Source organism: Ptychodera flava, chromosome 18 (assembly GCF_041260155.1).
Source record: "Ptychodera flava strain L36383 chromosome 18, AS_Pfla_20210202, whole genome shotgun sequence".
NCBI lineage: Eukaryota > Metazoa > Hemichordata > Enteropneusta > Ptychoderidae > Ptychodera > Ptychodera flava.
In genome coordinates this window covers 25,919,041-25,937,188 of record NC_091945.1, presented here as the reverse complement: position 1 = coordinate 25,937,188, position 18,148 = coordinate 25,919,041, and the positions used below count along the sequence as shown (strand labels likewise).

The 18,148-nt window shown below is 37.3% G+C and overlaps 1 protein-coding gene across 1 annotated transcript; it reads left to right on the top strand.

The window, feature by feature from the left end:
• The first annotated feature begins 7,776 nt into the window (after positions 1–7,776).
• LOC139117243 (heat shock cognate 71 kDa protein) lies at positions 7,777–17,885 on the top strand. The gene is made up of 10 exons (XM_070680189.1): positions 7,777–7,928; positions 9,289–9,503; positions 10,214–10,419; positions 10,834–10,986; positions 12,429–12,706; positions 13,214–13,491; positions 13,736–13,974; positions 15,560–15,722; positions 15,941–16,173; positions 16,485–17,885. The coding sequence occupies exons 2-10, from the start codon at positions 9,296–9,298 to the stop codon at positions 16,686–16,688; spliced, it is 1,962 nt and encodes a 653-aa protein (XP_070536290.1). The 5' UTR covers positions 7,777–7,928; positions 9,289–9,295; the 3' UTR covers positions 16,689–17,885.
• The last annotated feature ends 263 nt before the right edge of the window (positions 17,886–18,148 follow it).

Genomic DNA, 18,148 nt, shown 5'->3' with positions numbered 1-18,148 from the left:
GGATGTTGTGCCCCAATTCTACGAGCTTACAGATTGTATTGCATAGGTTGTTATTTCGATTTAAGAGGCACTGGTCTTAAGAATTATGCAATGAAATTCACTTTGAGAGTGATTGATACAATGCCACGACTAGGAGACGACAACGCGGCCGGCCCGCAGCGATCTGTACGTTTCGTGACGAGCTCGGCAAGGCCGATGCACCGCGGTCAAATCTACATGTAAGAATTCGTGAATTGCTAGCGAACTTCAGACTTAAAACTACTAAGGTGCTAAGTGTGCAAAGATACTCGAAAATATGGTATGAGTTCATGATTTGGTAAAACCTGTGATCAATCACGAGGTCCAATTGTCTTGGGTCCAATCGGCGTGGGGTCCAGTTGACTTGGGTCCAATCGGCGCGCCGTTGGGTCCAGAAAGCTTGTCAAGTTGCAATCCAAGATTGCGGATGACGCTAAATTATGAACTTAGGGGCTCCACATGTAGAGCGCCACCGTTAGCAACAAAGGTCAGACACTGCATATCCCTTTGTTCTTTCCAGCAGAGACGCGTCCGTCTTCCCCACGCGTGCGTCTCCCCCCCCCCCCCTCTACTGTCTATGGTTTCAGTTATCTTTTGGAAGTGCTTGTTTTACTCTCTGTTGTCGGATTTCTCACTTTGTATTTTTTTGTTTTGTTAGTCTTTTGTCAATATGGACCACAGTGGAAATGTCTTTAGACTTTTCTGTGTAATCCGTGGACAAATTTGTTCATTTTATGGTGTTTTATGTATCATTTTGTGCAAAATAAATAAATAAATAAATAAGAAATCCTCAGATTTGTTTATCATCTTATTAGTGAAATACAATGTCGTTATCCATTAAGACAGGTAGCATTTTAATTGCATAACAAAGGATTGGAGGGAAACTTTGATCCCATCAAGAGTAGCTGAATTTCTAAATATTCCATTGCTTTTTGAACTTTGAACAAAGGTCGCCAGAACAGCTCCCTCTGTAAAGCATGAGTCTTCAGATTTAGATTTCAATCAGTGTCTTTGTGACACAAAGTATTTGATAACATAAAAGCGTATCTTTTTAGTGTATTGCAATGGTTTAGAGCATGCAGTCGTTTAGTCGCTCAAGTTTTCGCGTTTGCGGGACTTCGAATGGGACTTTTCCGGGCAGAACGAGCGGACTATCAGCATGTTATATTCCATTAGTCATTTTTCACAACGCAACGGGAGTCGACCTTCAGCATTAATATCCTTTTTCCGTGCAGGTTTCCGGGCGCGCATCATCAGTACGAGTATTAATTTGATCACCAGCAATTCTCGTGATGTGATGGTACATACGGGGATCAACACGTAAGATTTTACTGACATGTGATAAAAGGTGAGTCAGTTTGAACGAGAAATGCTTTGAAAGCATACAGACTATCATGATGTAAAAAAAAAAAAAACATAGTTGCATCGATGTCAAATAAGTTTTGAAATATTTGTCAAATAACTTAATTGAATGTAAGTGTTCCTCTACTTCGAATTCGACATAAAGTTTGTTATGTACAATGTTTTGTTTTTCTGTAACGGTGTGTGCAAGGATCTGGCGAATGAAAATTAAAAATGCTCAAATGTTAGGCCTTGCCTTCATTGGCACTATTGATTGATTGATTGATTGATTGATTGATTGATTGATTTTTTTATATATTTATACTGGTTAGCTACCGAGTAAAATGTACTAGCTGATTTCCAGGGAGAACCAGTGTTAAATGTAATGGAAAGCATCGTTATGCTGTATTTTGCATTAAGGGCTATAAATAGAAGAGAAAATGGGAAGCATTTCAAGAAATCAAAAATGAACGATATATTGCCGATATTCGGTCTGATGCGACGTCACATATACCGAGACGTGCAGAAATCTTTTTGTTCAACCATGACAAACGTACATATATATTCCAGTACTAAGAAATTTGTGAAAAAGACCCCTGGATATTTGAAGCAGTCAACCCGTTCAACTAAACGATCATACATTTTTATTATGGGTAATCCAGCTTTCTTGATATCATGATGTGAACCAAAAAGCATCCATTGTGTTTTCTGGATTTTACCGGTAAGTGTCAATCTATTCGTATCTAGCCATTTTCCAACTTTCCCTTGTTTACTGATCTAACTAACGGATTCACAAGAAGCTATAATGGCAGCGTCAAAGCAATTTTATACTTTAATTGCTACCGTAGCTGGAAGATCATTGATATAAAATATGAAGAGCAAAGAAGAAGTTATCAGAAAGCTGATAAGACTTGTTCTGAGAGCGGTCTAAGAGATAGTTCTGAAACCCATGTAATGCACTATTGTTGACACAGATGCGTTTCAATTTGCTGAGTAAGAGATCCTGACAAACCGTGTCGAATGCCTTTTATTAGAGCGAGGAAAACAATTTTCTTAAGTTCAATATTGGTGTAGACATTATTGGTAAAATCGATCTACATTATGGGGGCGCTGCACCCAACACAGTGTATTTTGTTCAAAATAGCCTTTTTATTGCATACTGTTCATTCACTCAATTTGATTAGTCTGTTAACCCAAGATTAAAATATTGTTGGGGTTCATCTTTTAGCTTGTTAAGCAGTCGTTTGTTGCATGATAAAGAAGTGTTAATTTATGCTAATGTATGCAAATCATCCGATTTCCTTGCTTCTTTTTCTCTCAATATCAAGATTTCTGAATTTACCTCCACTTTGGCTGGGTCAAATTTTCTGAAATTTTCACATTATGTTCATTAAATGCTATATTGTTGGGCATAAAGTTCTTACATGTTTAGTAAGAGACACTGTAATTTTTTGAGTGTCAGTCTTTCAATCCATGCCATTTTAGAATGAATATAGACAATGAAAAGTATAATAGTTGTTTTTTTTCTACATATACTCTTCTTTCAAGTGAAATGCTACATTTCAGAATATAGTGTCAAGTTTTTGACGTAAATTAATTTTTATTATTAATACCAAAATTGAGGTGTTTTACACTAAATATACACACTTCATCCTTCGAGTAAACTACTACCATACTAAACGTTAGAATCTCTGCTTTTTGAAAATGTATAGTATGAGGGAGGTTCTTTGTCATCTAAGATGGGAAATATTCCTTAATGCCTCTATTATAAATGATAGACTCCACGTCTTCGTAATAGCTAACTGATAAGATATTTTTAATTCTGTTCCGTAAAAGAAAGTTAAAAAAATCGCTCGCCACCTCTCATTATCTTTAACCCAAAATTCCGAGGAATATTTTTTCCTCTTGCCTGAAGTTAATTTTGTTTTTCTTATACTGCATTCAGCTTTTCCCTATGTTTATACTTTGATGTCAGTTTTTTTGGCAAGTTACTTTAAATTTTCGCAGACAAGCTTTTCAGTCCCTATTGTGATCGCCTGCGTTCTTAAGGTTTGGTTCAAGTCGATGATTATGTATAATTAAGTCATTTCAGCAGGTTATAGCATTGATGATACTTTTTTGTGTGTTAAACGCTCTTAGTGAGATGATCGCAGTACTACTACTACTGCGCTGTCTGCGAATCTGATCTTATTGTGTATTTGCGCATGCGCGGAGTGAGCGCGATCGGCTGTACGAGTTTCTCAGGACGTCGCGAGTTCTCTACTACATCGGGGAACCACAAAATTATTTTTCATTCATAGACCAGGACCGAGTCTTAACCTAAATGCATATACCCTTGTAATAGAACAGCGCCGAAAACTTTGGTGCGGAGTGCGACGTCGGCATGAGTTCCTGACGGCAAAATGTCACGATGCATGGCGGTGATTCTTCTCTGTTACTGTTTCTGTCGAGCGTAATGAAGATTATGTCATATGTCAAAGATAGGAAATTCGATTACTAAACAATCATAACTACTAGTAGGGTGAGATCGATGCTGATATGAACATTGATATACTACATGATGATTGAAATAAAGTTTTGACTAAATAAATAAAATAGTTAATAATGAAGGACAATAAACCAATTAAAATCAAAATATAATACTATGACTTGCACAAACAAAATACATTATTGCAAAATTAGCCATTTAAAATGGGAAAATGTGACATTAAAAAATAGATAGTAATGAAATGGTAGTATTTTTGCATTCACAGTGTTTATTCTTGTCAATGATTAACTAGACCGTGTTGAATACGGTGATATTACTGAAGAAATTTTCTATCAGACAGATCAGGGTGCGGTATACACACCGATTTCTGACACCCTAAGACGGAGGATAGCCACAATCTTGTCAATCATATAGATATAAAGTCGCTGATACACAAAGTTGTTGCCCATGATGATGACTTCATTCAAGTTGTTGCTGTAAAGTAGGGATAAAGAGGTCATCCCCGAGTGTATTTTTCTTGTTTGATTTACATGTATTCAGTAGTATTATTTGTTGTCTTTCTGCTACAGTTACTGGTCTAAAGAATACTGGACCACTCGATTTTGCTTGTCCTTTTCTTTTCTTGTTCTTTACAATTATTAGTCAGGTTTATCAGAGACTTCTAAACAAAACTTGTTTTGTATACTTGTATACTAGAGGTTCCTCTACCAACCCTAATATTGAATGTTTCTGAAATTCCTGTTTTTCATGAACTTTCAAGGGTTAGGCACGAGCAATGGCCTTCAGAAAGACCTACCTAAATGTTCTAATATGTTTATATCATTATTGATTTTGTGTTTCAAAGCATGTTACACGACAAATCTGCTAATTACAAAATAGAAACTGCGCATTTTTTCCACAATGAATAGCGCATACTGTGAATCTGAGCCCACGTATCACTTACACGTTTGGAACTCTAGAAATCTCAAGCAATGCTATAGCATGCATATATATATATATATATATATATATATATATATATATATATATATATATATATATATATATATATATATATATATATATATATATATATATACATATATACACACACATGGACACACACGCACACAGCTTAGTCTTAAAATTAGATTTATTGATATTAACAAAAGAGTCACAATTGAATATGTTTATTGAATGTTTCTGAAACTCCTGATTTTCAGTTTCAACAACTTTCTAGGGTTAGGCACGAGCAATGGCCTTCAAAAAGACCTACTTAAATGTTTTGACATGACTTTATTTCATTATTGATTTTGCCATTTCAAAGCATATTACACGACAAATCTGCTAATTTCAAGATAGCAACTACATTCCTTCCACAATATGAATAGCGCACACAGTGAATTTGAGACTCATGTATCATTTAAACGTTTAGATCTCTAGAAATCCCAATAGCATATATATATACATATATATGCCAGCGATGTTTAGCCCATGTAGATTCACTCCAGTCTAGTCTCCTGATGAGTGAGTCTCACGACTCATGAAACAACGTTGTAGAGATTAAATTGTAAAATCAATTCTCCAGCAACCCCTATATGTGTGTGTGTGTGTGTGTATACATATATATATATAATTATATATATATATATATATATATATATATATATATACACACACACAGAGGCCAATACATTCTTGGCATTCACAGAAGGGTGCTGAAAGTGTTTCTCTGCTTTAAAAAATAGCGGCTTCTCATAGATTTCTTTAGCTTTGTAGGAAACTCTATTCTTCCGATTCGGATGTTGAATTGTTTCTGTTGATAATGTAATACTTGAAGATCGTTTTGTATGAATTTTGAGTCTTCATGTCAAAGGAATGTTTCAAAACACTCTGGAAAGGCCACCCAAATGACTCAAGTCTTGTTATAGCTTTTTTTCATGAGTTTTGTTCGATATGAAAAGTAGTTTGTACTGTGTTGATTACTTACATTATGTTGAAATAATTGTCAACTTTGCAAAACTTCAGCTCTGCTTTCAGCCAGACAAGATCAAATATTCCGTGAAACATTTTCATAAACAATTTCATAAACAATATGGCCTAATACCAGGAATAAAACAACACCAGATTGGATGGTATTTTGTTGGTAAGTAAATCCTTTAATACATTGTAACAAAGAGTACGCGGCAATGTACAGAGCTGTTCGGCTACGGTGTTATGACTGCACAAAGTGGGTCATCGTGTCTTCGTAGAAGTTGTCCTTGACCGCGACCGCGTTGAACTATATACATAGGAGTCAGCTCATTATGCCACTTGCGTGCGTATCTGGCAGTGAGCCTATCAGACAGCTAGGTTGCCTTAATGGCTGGGTGGTCGTTACGGTTACAACGTGGTGCATCGCCATTTATTCCGTTTGCTGAAAATGAAAGAACGTCATCGTACAGGTGATTAGCTGTGGGTCCTTAGCTTTGGTGTTTTCGGACGAGATTTCTGCCTTTTACGGGCTGGTTTTGACTTTTACGTTAACCCCGCTACCACGTAAAAGGCAGAAATACCGACCGAAAACACCACAGCTAAGGACCCACAGCTAACAGGTGATTTGTTGTTAGGAAAGTGACTGCATGAACTATAATCTTACCTCGACTTACTTTGATTAAAAACAAATTGTTTTCCCTGGAAGTCTTTCACCGAGCTCAAGTAAAAAATCTGGAATTGTCGGTATGACAGGGTTTGTGTTGTTATTTGGTACTAAATGGAAGGACACATGTATTTTAGTATTTTATTTTTGTTCATTGATTTCTACTAGTAACCTTCTAAATAACTCTAAAATAAACATTATTATATAGCTTCCAAGGATTTGAGCTGCCGAGAAGATACTACACAGGGACAGTGCCGGTGTCCACGGATACCCGTGCTGTAATATCTTCTTGGCACCTCAAAACCTTATTTTCGTTTTCAGTTAGTTAAAAGAAGTTAAAAGGCCTTTATATCATTTTCTTTTTTCAGATATTTAGAAGGTTAACAGTAGAAATGAATCAAAGAAACGAAAACGCTTTTGTTCATCAATTTTCATCACCCAGTAGGCCTAACAACATGAAAAAACAAAACTAGCAATAACATTGAACACCCATATTACCCTTTATAATCCGTGGTTGAAGGGAAAACACACACAAGCAACGGGTATACCACAAGGAGCTCTGAGTGCATGCAATGGTCAAAACAGAGTGGAATACTGGATTTACTCATTTCTGGGATGGCTTCGCCACTTATACTAGAACTGTGGAATTCCGGCTTAAAACGATACAGTAGGCCTATGATAATGTTTCTCTCAATGAGGCGGCTCGAGCGCCCAACCAACCAGTCGCTTATTATGGTTAGCTTAGCCTGGTAGGCTCCTGTTTCTGATACACAGGATCCTGCACAGTGTATCAACGACCGTGTTCCAACCTAGCACTGCCTGGGGTGGCAGGGCTATGATCGGACGTAGCCTTACAAGTAAGGTCAGAGTACCGACTTTGGTTACGCCACTTCCCGACTCCGGAGGTAGCGTAGCCAAAGCCGGACACTCTCGCCATGTACTCATCGGGACAATGTTCATATAATCACTGTATTTAACGTCATCAATACAACCGGTACGATATACATATTGTGTCTTTGTGATGCTACAAAGAAAATGCTGAATTAAAGAATATCTGGATAAGCTTCCATGATACATGAGTGTGGAAATGGCACATGTAGTAGTGACATAGGCGCGTATAGCCACAATTCGAAATGCTCGGAAGTTCGTCACACCATTGAACAAAGGATACGTTATACGCTTGTGTTTGCTAACCGGCTGCTAGGGTGCACAACATATGCACTGATTGGTGCGAGGGAATCACGTGAAGAGTGTTCGAGAAATTTCGAAAGCATGTGATGAACTCAAACTCGCCTTCTGATAGGCCCGTTTATTTGTACGTCATGGAATATATACCATATTAAAGGTTAGTCAGGACACGAGAGCTTCAAACGTGCTCAGTGCTAGAAGAATAAGGTCAAAAATTAGGATATTTGCCCAGCATTTCTGTGATTTAGAAACCTTTTTTAACCCCTTTACATTCAGGTAAGTCACTCTTTCTTTCACGATTATCAAAATGTAAAAGGAAATTGGCGATCTTCAAGAAAGACCGGCTTTCTTCGAGGACTCTATCTCGTAGTCGTACCGGTATATGACGGTAATCCGGTATGTACACGTGCTGGGCGATTCCTGTTAAAGCGCAAAACGAGTAAAAAATGTTTGATCAATTTTCTTGTCCAATTGTTTAGGAGACATTTCGCTGAAAAGAGAGCATGTGAAAAGAGGAATTCATTTTGGTATAGAACGGGTCCATGGAGTGATGATGTCGTCAGTTGAACTTTTACCATATCACCAAATTTCGCCGAAAAATTGATTAGTAAATTTAAATTAAACTGAAGTGAAAGCTTGGCGTATAGTTCTATGTAACATGCAGCTTAGGATACGTTGACTTGAGCTCTGCATGGCAGGGGTGTATGTTATCGGCCATAGGCCAGGCCTCCCACCACAGGAGGCCCGCGCCCTGCCATGCAGAGCAGCGGCTTCAATTTTATTTCAGTCTGGTGGCGAGCAATCGTTGGCAAGTCAATCTGATGTCCTACTCCTCTTAGTGCCAAGTGGCGTTGCCAACCTCGTGACAAATTTCCCGTTCAAACATTCAAAGATTAATTATCAACTTTAAATGTTGACGCAGTTTCGGCTAAATGTGTATGGGCAAGGCCGGCCTTATATAAATATTCTCGAATACCATGGTTTTGGCAAGAAGTTTAGAATTTCGAAGGGGCGTATCACAGGTCTAAATAAGCAGGATTATTTTACATACCTCCCATCAATGATTTTCTGTTGTCATCGCGCACTTTTTCGACAAGTTAAACATATGTCAACGGGAAGTGTGATCGGAAAAAACAAAACAAAACAGATATTGTCATATTAAAGTCAAGAACGACAATCTGTTCATCAAATAAATACCATAAGTGTCTACCAGAACTGTAACATCAGTTAAATAAACTTTGAAAAAGAACCAAAGAATATGATAATGCTATCAATGATGGTGGATTAATGAATGGAAATCTGAGCTAAATCTCAAGAAAGATTACGTAAGAAAGATTACATTGCCAACCTCACGTGTTGGTCCTTTAAATCTCAACGTCCTACCTTGAAACTTACACAAGAAGCCCTTCCCAAGTGGTGGACAACTCCTGACATTTTGATCTGTACAGTATGACTGTGACAGTTAACATTGTTTTCAGGCATTTGAACTCTTTGATATTAAAGCCCATCACAAGTGTGCAGTTGCTCTTATCCCAGCTGTGTTCCTGTACATATGAAATCAAGAGATTAAATGTGAAAATGTGGGCTGTCATCACGATTACATCAATGTTACCTACCACTACTCTGCTTCTTCTAGATAAAACATGGCCGCCAAAGGACCAGCAGTTGGTATTGATTTGGGTACAACATACTCCTGCGTTGGCGTATTCCAGCATGGTAAAGTTGAAATCATAGCCAATGACCAGGGAAACCGTACAACTCCCAGCTATGTGGCTTTCACAGATACAGAGCGTCTCATCGGAGATGCTGCCAAGAACCAAGTTGCTATGAACCCAAACAATACTGTGTTTGGTAGGTTATTAATGTTAAGGTGACCTCTGACTTCAACATTTACATTTTTAATGAGAGAAAGTAGGATTAGTCATTACTTCATGACTTTAATATTTGTATAGTGAAAATGAAAGAAGTTCTTTCTGGTGAACTATGACCTGCCAGTGTTGACCTCTGACCTTATTCAGCAGCATGTCTGAATGTTCTTTTAAACTATGGTATCACTGTTGACCTCTGACCTTTATTCAGCATATGAATACCACTGTAACACTGCAAAGTTCTGGTGCAGGTCAGAATATAATGCAAAATCTGGAACAAAATTCATCAAAAAGTCATATTTTGTAGGCACTATTTTTCTAAAAAGATTAGCAAAGATTTTAGTAATGTTGGTTCACTTCAAAAAAGTCATTTAAAAGTCCCTGAATTTTAAAAGCCTCCTGGAAAGTTCTGGAAAAGGGCTAAAAAATGAAACCAACTTCCTGGAATACTGATCATCCACCCAAAATTTTCAAAATTGACAAGATTATCAGTTGTCATATCCTGAAAATGTTATGTAAAATGATATAAAAAATGATCAATTGTAAAAATGATGTCTTGGAAAGTAGTCCTTTTATAATTTGTAAAAAGTATTCGTAAATTTTAAGTTTCTTTTACCGAGTGTCTAACAAAGACTTCCGTGACCTTCACAGATTCTGTTATTTGCCATAAAAAACAAACTTTTTTGTCTTCAGATGCCAAGCGTTTAATTGGTCGTCGGTTTGAAGAATCAGTTGTCCAACAGGACATGAAACTGTGGCCATTTAAAGTGACTAATGATGGAGGCAAGCCCAAGATCCAAGTGGAGTACAAAGCAGAAGAGAAAACCTTCTACCCAGAAGAAATCAGTTCCATGGTTCTCCTCAAGATGAAGGAAATTGCCGAAGCATATCTTGGAAAGGTACAAAGAGGATTATAATAGCTCTTGAACAGTTACGGCCCAGACATGCACATTTAGCAAAACCTTAACTCAAACCCTTGCCCCACCTGGTGGGAAGGCAATGAATGAAATAAATATCCAGTTGCTAACTATTCTGATTCCCCTAAGGTAGAATCAATTGTATTTGGTAAGACTGGCGAATATGTAAACTTAGTTTCCTTGTCCTATGAAAATTCCCTTTGGCATAGCAAATATGGCAATAACATTCCACCCAAACTGTATCAGTGATAAGAAAACATAAAGACCATTTATCACTCAGTATGAGTCAAATTTAATTATAAGAAATAATTTCTTATAATTACATTATTTCTTGAACAGATCACTTGTCATTAATTTCATTGGTAATATAATTTATGTTAATTTTTCTTTCCACAGAAAGTCAATAATGCTGTAATAACTGTTCCAGCAAATTTCAATGATTCTCAACGTCAAGCCACCAAAGACGCTGGTACAATCTCCGGCATGAATGTGCTCCGTATTATCAACGAGCCCACAGCTGCAGCTATTGCATATGGTCTTGACAAAAAGGTAACTTGGACAAGTATAACATTTATGAAAACAAGTTATGACAAAAATAAAGCAAAGTGTGCTCTAGGAAATTAGAAATGCACATACCACGCTATTGCATGTTTGGTGACATGCTTAGCACCTTTCATGCAAAACTTTTTGGATATTTTCATTAACATATTAATAACTGATTTTGCTGATGATTTCTGGAAAGTTGATTGAACAGCGCCCTCTATGGTCAAACTTGCATGTATTTTTAGGAAGAATAGTGAAATGTTTGCTTCTGGTTCTTTCAATAAACTACTGATATAACAAAAGAATACCAGAAAATGTAGCTGCATCTTGATTTGACTTGCCTTTAAACTTATATTCAGTTACGTGAGTTTCTGTTTGTAATTCATTTCATGCTATTAAGTAAGTGACTAAGCTGCTACGTGAAGCTTCTTTCCACTTAGGAAGAAAGGCAAGCATGAACATGACACATGCTGAAAATTATCATGCATGATGATTTCTCCAATGTATGGTAAAATCTGTGTGTCTATATGAAACTGCTGAATGTGTTCGGTTTATTTTCTCTCTGCGTTTTCCATGGAGAAAATAGAATTATGCAGCAACATTCAGAAATTTTGTGTCTTTATCTTTGAGACATACCTGCTATTGTGAAGAAGCAAATTCTTGGTTTGTTTTATTTAAACAGCATGTATAGTTGTTTTTTTAATGCCTTCGTAGCATCTATCGTTTATGCTTTTCTTGCATGTCTCACCCTTTGATGATTTTCATGTCTTATTCTGCTGTTCATTTTCTTAATCTCTTGCATTTTTAAGTCTCAGTTTTATTATAATATTTTTTTTTCTGGTTTTCATATTCAATTTCCATTTTATTTTAATGCATTTAGCAATAAAGTATTAGTAATATTATCATTATCAAGGTAGTACTCCTTCCAAAAGTGAAAGGCTTAAACTTTTGCTCAAAACTTTCCTAAATGAAACATTCAATTATATTTTATACCAAATCAAGAATAAAAAATCAAGGGTCAACATGCAAAGCTGGGTACTAGAGAAACAAATTACCTGACATTCACTGATGCCTGATTTCGAAATGGCCACCATCCCTGTGTTACCTCTATGGGGAAAAAATTTATGATTTCAAAACACTAAGACTGAAAATTTTTCTTATGCCAAGATCTATAAAATTAGCCCACACAAGAAGTAGATCAGAGTATATGGCACCATGGTGCATTCTTCCTTGACTCACCATAGCATAAAGTTCTGTTTGATGCATATTGGTAAAGTGCCAACTCACAGAAATTTCCAGTGATTAAAAAATCAATCAGAAATGTACTCATCACTGGACACCCACAGTTTGTTGTTCGAGTAATGTCTAGTCATTTACCTTGATAGTAATGTAAAACCACATATCCAAGAGAGACTGACAAAGTTAATACTCACTGCTTTGCCAAACAGGTTGGTGCTGAGCGTAACGTCCTAATCTTTGACCTTGGCGGTGGTACTTTTGATGTGTCCATCTTGACCATTGAGGATGGCATCTTTGAGGTCAAGTCCACAGCCGGTGACACTCACTTGGGGGGTGAAGACTTTGACAGTCGTATGGTCAACCACTTTGTGAATGAGTTCAAACGCAAACACAAGAAGGATATCACAGGAAATAAGCGTGCACTTAGACGTCTTAGAACTGCTTGTGAACGTGCAAAGAGGACACTGTCATCTTCAACTCAAGCAAGGTTAGTATTTACATATATTTTCTTTCACATATCAATTATAAGTGCGTATGATATACAAACTTATTTGTTGTTGCATTTCTAGCCATACAAATTTGTTATCCTGACATAGCAGTGTCATAAGTAATGGCAAATTACATTTCTTATGGTCTTTGTTCTCATCTTCCAGTGTAATCTTTCTGTTTTAACAATTGTTAATGATAATATTAGGGAATGCCGCTCGCCCTCAGTGTTCACTTTGCCGTCCCTTTTGTTTTAACAATAAATGAAATGAATGCTTCATGTATGAAAGTTCTGTAAGTTAACACTGTTGAAAACTGATAAAACCAATGTGCTCTGCAATTGCTTCCTGTCTTCTTTTTAATATTTTGTCCGCAGCATATAAGGTAATTTCAAAGAGCCTTTCACAACAGAGAATCATAGATTTTGACCAGCAGATGCATTCTTAGATTGTTTATACAAGTGTTAGGTTACAAACTTACCAATTTGCAATTTCTTCTCACCATCCAGCATTGAAATTGATTCGCTATTTGAAGGAATTGATTTCTATACGTCGATCACTCGTGCCCGTTTTGAGGAACAAAACGCAGACCTGTTCCGTAGTACACTCACACCAGTCGAGAAAGCTCTAAGAGATTCCAAGCTTGACAAATCAAACATCCATGACCTTGTACTTGTGGGCGGCTCTACTCGTATCCCTAAAATTCAGAAGATCTTGCAAGATTTCTTCAACGGCAAGGACTTGAATAAGAGCATCAACCCTGATGAAGCTGTTGCGTATGGTGCCGGTATGTAGATTTTCTTGAAAAAGTACTTACCAAAAAGACGTATATAATTATAAAGTTGTGATTTGTCTCCAGTTCACTCTGCAGTGTATAAGCAACTATGAAGAGGTGGGAGTCAACTCCACCGTCAACCATTATCCTTTTCAGCTGGCAAAATCACTTTGGTGTGTACAACTGAGAGGTTGAATTTTCATGGCCACATCCTAAATGTATAACAAGACATTTAATTTGATCCAATTCCTTACAGCTGTCCAGGCTGCAATTCTCTCTGGAGACAAATCGGAGGAAGTCTCTGATCTTCTACTTCTTGACGTGGCTCCGTTGTCCCTTGGTATTGAGACTGCTGGTGGTGTGATGACAGCCTTGATTAAACGTAACACCACTGTTCCGACAAAGCAGACCCAGGTATTTACAACCTACTCCGACAACCAACCAGGTGTGCTCATCCAGGTCTATGAAGGAGAACGTGCAATGACAAAAGACAATGTAAGTGTTTGATCTACACAACTTGCTTTAACCCATTGAGTGGCAAAGTTGCTTTCTGTTGCATTTATACTATACAACGCCAACAATTTATTTCAGATCTAGACAATTCATGTATGTATATAAATACCAAAAAGAGCTTATGTGGTGAGTCAATGGCGTCTGTATGTATGTATGTATGTATGTATGTATGTGTGTGCGGATGTATGTCCGTCACACACAAAAGCTCCCAAACCGCCACACCTATCATCACAATATCTGGTGTACAGGTAGACCCAGGGTTTGAGATGTGACGTTGTCCAAATGAACATGTCAGTGTCAAAAATGTGTAAATGAGGTAAGAAAAAGGGGAAATCCTGCAAATTTGTAGGAGTGGTGGCATTAACTGAAGCAACCCACACATCTGAGTTTGAGATTCTGTAATCCCTAACCTATTTGTATGCAATGTACCTTTTATGTGTAGGAGTGGTGGCAGTGACTTAAACAGGCTACTCCACTGACCTTGAGTCATTTCCTGTCATTGTTCATGAACTGATACATATTGGCAGACCTGCTGAAACCATGAAGGACTGTGTTGAAACATTCCTCTGCTAAGCCTGTTCCTAAAGTCGACCTCCAGTACCTAAAGTTTCAGACCTTATTTACTTTTTTGTCATTCTTGTTTTCTGGTTTAAATATTTCTTGAATGGACAATTCAAAGCAAATCAGAACACACTGCCCTTGACGGTATTCTTTTTTTCAGATTTTTCACAAAATTTGGGTCAAAAAGTGCAGCCCTTGAATATTTATGTCCATTTGGTCCAAAATCATGGAAAAAATTACAGAAAAATTCATAAAAATAGATAAAATGGCCTGATATTTAGGGGAAAAATTGCAGTGCTCAAAGGGTTAAGTGATCGTGAAGTTGATGTGGGTGTTAATACATTTAATTCATTATAGGTGTGGCTTCCCGTTACAACAGGGGATTCAGAATTAATAAACATAGTAATAATACTGTGGATGTCATACACTGCACTGCTAAATAAAAGTTATTGTTCAAGCTACACTCGTCATCTATTTCCTCTGAGTGTCTGCCTAGTGTGTAAGATAATCACCACTTTTTGCAGGTCGTCCTTGAAATATCTTTCTGAGGGAATCATTTCTCTTACAAAAAATTCATGAAATTGCAATTCAAGGCTTACAAATGAAGAGTGGAGAGTCCATAGTGGTATGGATATAGGAGATATGTCAATATTAATTCTCACAGGGTAAGACATAACAAGGTGTGACACTTCTGGATAGTCCTTGAATTTTAAAGTCTCCTGGAAAGTCTTGGAAAAGTGATAACCCCCCCCCTCCCAGTTATCAAAAATTGATTAGGTGATAAGTGATGAAATCATAAAACGATTTGTCGAAGATATGATATTTTGGGACTTAAAAAGTCCTCAAAAATCACTCACATCCTGTAATTTGGGTGATGTGAATGTATGAACCCTCTGGTAAACCAATGCCTTGAGAATATGCTATTGCAGAATTGACGTTCCAGGTCACAAGACTAGTTTCTTTTGCGTCAACTTATTACATAAACCTTGTTTCCTATTCCTAACAGAATATTTTGGGAAAATTTGAACTGACTGGTATCCCTCCAGCACCCCGCGGTGTGCCGCAGATTGAAGTCACGTTTGATGTAGACGCCAATGGTATCCTGAATGTGTCTGCTGTAGACAAGAGCACTGGCAAAGAAAATAAGATCACCATCACGAATGACAAAGGTGAGTATTCATGAACTATTGAGTAGTCTGCTTTGGTCTATTAAAGCATCTACTCTGATCTATTACACTTCTTGTATTTTCTGTTGCAGAAAAATATTTGTGATTTTTTCCTTGGTATCATTTTAGCATATAGTATGTTTCGATGCAGGCAAAGGACATTGTGGCATGGACGTTGTGCAATACCGATGACTTTCAATTACACTGCTATTGTCTTACAGGACGTCTGTCCAAGGAAGAGATTGAACGCATGGTGCAGGATGCAGAGAAGTATAAGAATGAAGATGAAGCTCAAAGGGACAGAATTTCAGCCAAGAACAATCTTGAAAGCTATTGTTTCAACATGAAGAACACTGTTGAAGACGAGAAGCTGAAAGACAAGATCAGCGATGAAGATAAGACAAAGATAGTTGAAAAATGTCAAGAAGTCATCACTTGGCTAGACAGCAACCAGGTATGTGAATTTTTTCACAGGTTATGTGATAATCTAAGGTGCATAGTGACAGAAATGAGAGCGCTGTGACTTACTGAATGAACAGGCTTAGAGTTTCATATATATCAACGATCATGGATGATGTTGCCACTGGGCTCAGCTTCGTTACAGCTTCAGGACGCAACAAAATTCATCAAGAGTACACAATGTTAGTATGACCCCACTGATGGCTATGTCGAGATGATTGACCAAATTTGTTGTTACAGTTATGTTTGGAAAAGACGTATATTCAGGACAAGCAAATAACATGCATTTCTGATTCCCTCCCACAGACTGCAGAAAAGGATGAATATGAAGACAGGCTCAAAGAAATTGAAGGCATATGCAAACCCATCATCACTAAGCTATACCAGGCTACAGGTGGCCAGGGAATGCCAGGTGGTATGCCTGGCGGTATGCCTGGCGATTTCAGTGGCGCTAACGCTGGTGCAAACGAAGGTGGCAGTGCCGGCCCAACAATTGAAGAAGTTGACTAAAATTTGAAAAATACATCCTCTGATATCAGAAGAGATGTTCATTTCAAGCTCACAGTAGTAGTAACTAGATCAAAGCGAGCCTTATGTTATGAGATTGATAAACTATACAATTAGTAATTTACAAAAGGGAATAGAGTTACAGCAATTTCCAGAGACTCAAAGTAGTCAAAGTGTTGAAAATTACCACATTTGCTTTGTTTTGGTTTTACAAAAACGTCAAAATGTGACCTTGTCATTTCCAGCTTTAATTCCATGAAGCAGCTGTACACAGAAACACAAACTGCAGCCTGCAGTGATGCTATGAAATTATTTCCTAAACGTCCATACTTAAGAATATTCAGTGGCTGCAAGTTGTGGAAAATGTTGAAGTATTTTTGTGGGACCAGTAGAAATAACTGGATGGGAAAACAAGGAGCACAACAGTATGCAGTGCATGTAGACATGCCACAGAAACAAAACTTTAGGATTTTTGTCCCTTTTGTATCATTGCAGCAATATATACTTACATGTCTTATATGCTTATTTCCATCCCATATTTAAGAAGCCAGCCCTCTCCCATTGTTTTTACACCAAGACGAACATACATGGACAACATTTTACAGTTTACAACCATTGAGTATAACATCTTGTTCTAGACTACTTACAAGAGCATTGAACTTGATAAGTGTTTTGTTACAAAACTACTCAATTGATAGCCTATCTGTAAGTTACACGCAATTGAAACTTGTATTACATCGTATGCAGCTGATGAACATATATTATCAGTGAAAGAAAAACACTGATTTTGATGAAAAAATATCCATGACAAAACATTCAGTACTGTAATGTTACTGTCCGTGCAGCAATGATTGTTCCAGTTCTGTTATCATACATCCATTTGCCATTCCCAGAATTCCATTGTGTGTTGCCATGCAGCATACAAAGCCATGTTAGGGTCAACGAATGTACTCTACAGCTAGTTGCTTAGCAGAAGTTCAATGACACCAAGATATGCATACCTTTAAAGTTAAGGTCCTACCATCGAAGAAAACCCTCACTTGTGCTAAATGTGAATGCATCTAGGCAAGTAATAGACTTTTTGTACCACAGAAGCATATTTATATCAGAAAAGCATGCAAGCATCTGGTATCTTTGTATTTCACAGTACTGCAAACACTGTAATATTTGAAAGCCAATAAAGAAATATGTTGAAAAGCTTGTGTGTTGTGAACGTGTTTGTGTTGAGCACACTTTTCGCTGAAAATATAGCATTCACCTGAAGGATTTTAATGTGGTAGAATGCAAAATGAAATACCATGTTCCATACCTATGTTGAGAAATACCAAGCATTGACTCTCCCGATATTTTCTTCCAGTGAATGCGGTCATTAATCCACCAGTTGTCAGCCAACAGTACTGAAATAGTTTAAAATTTGTCGTAATGTAGTCAATATTCCGACTGAAGAATATCCGGCAGAATAA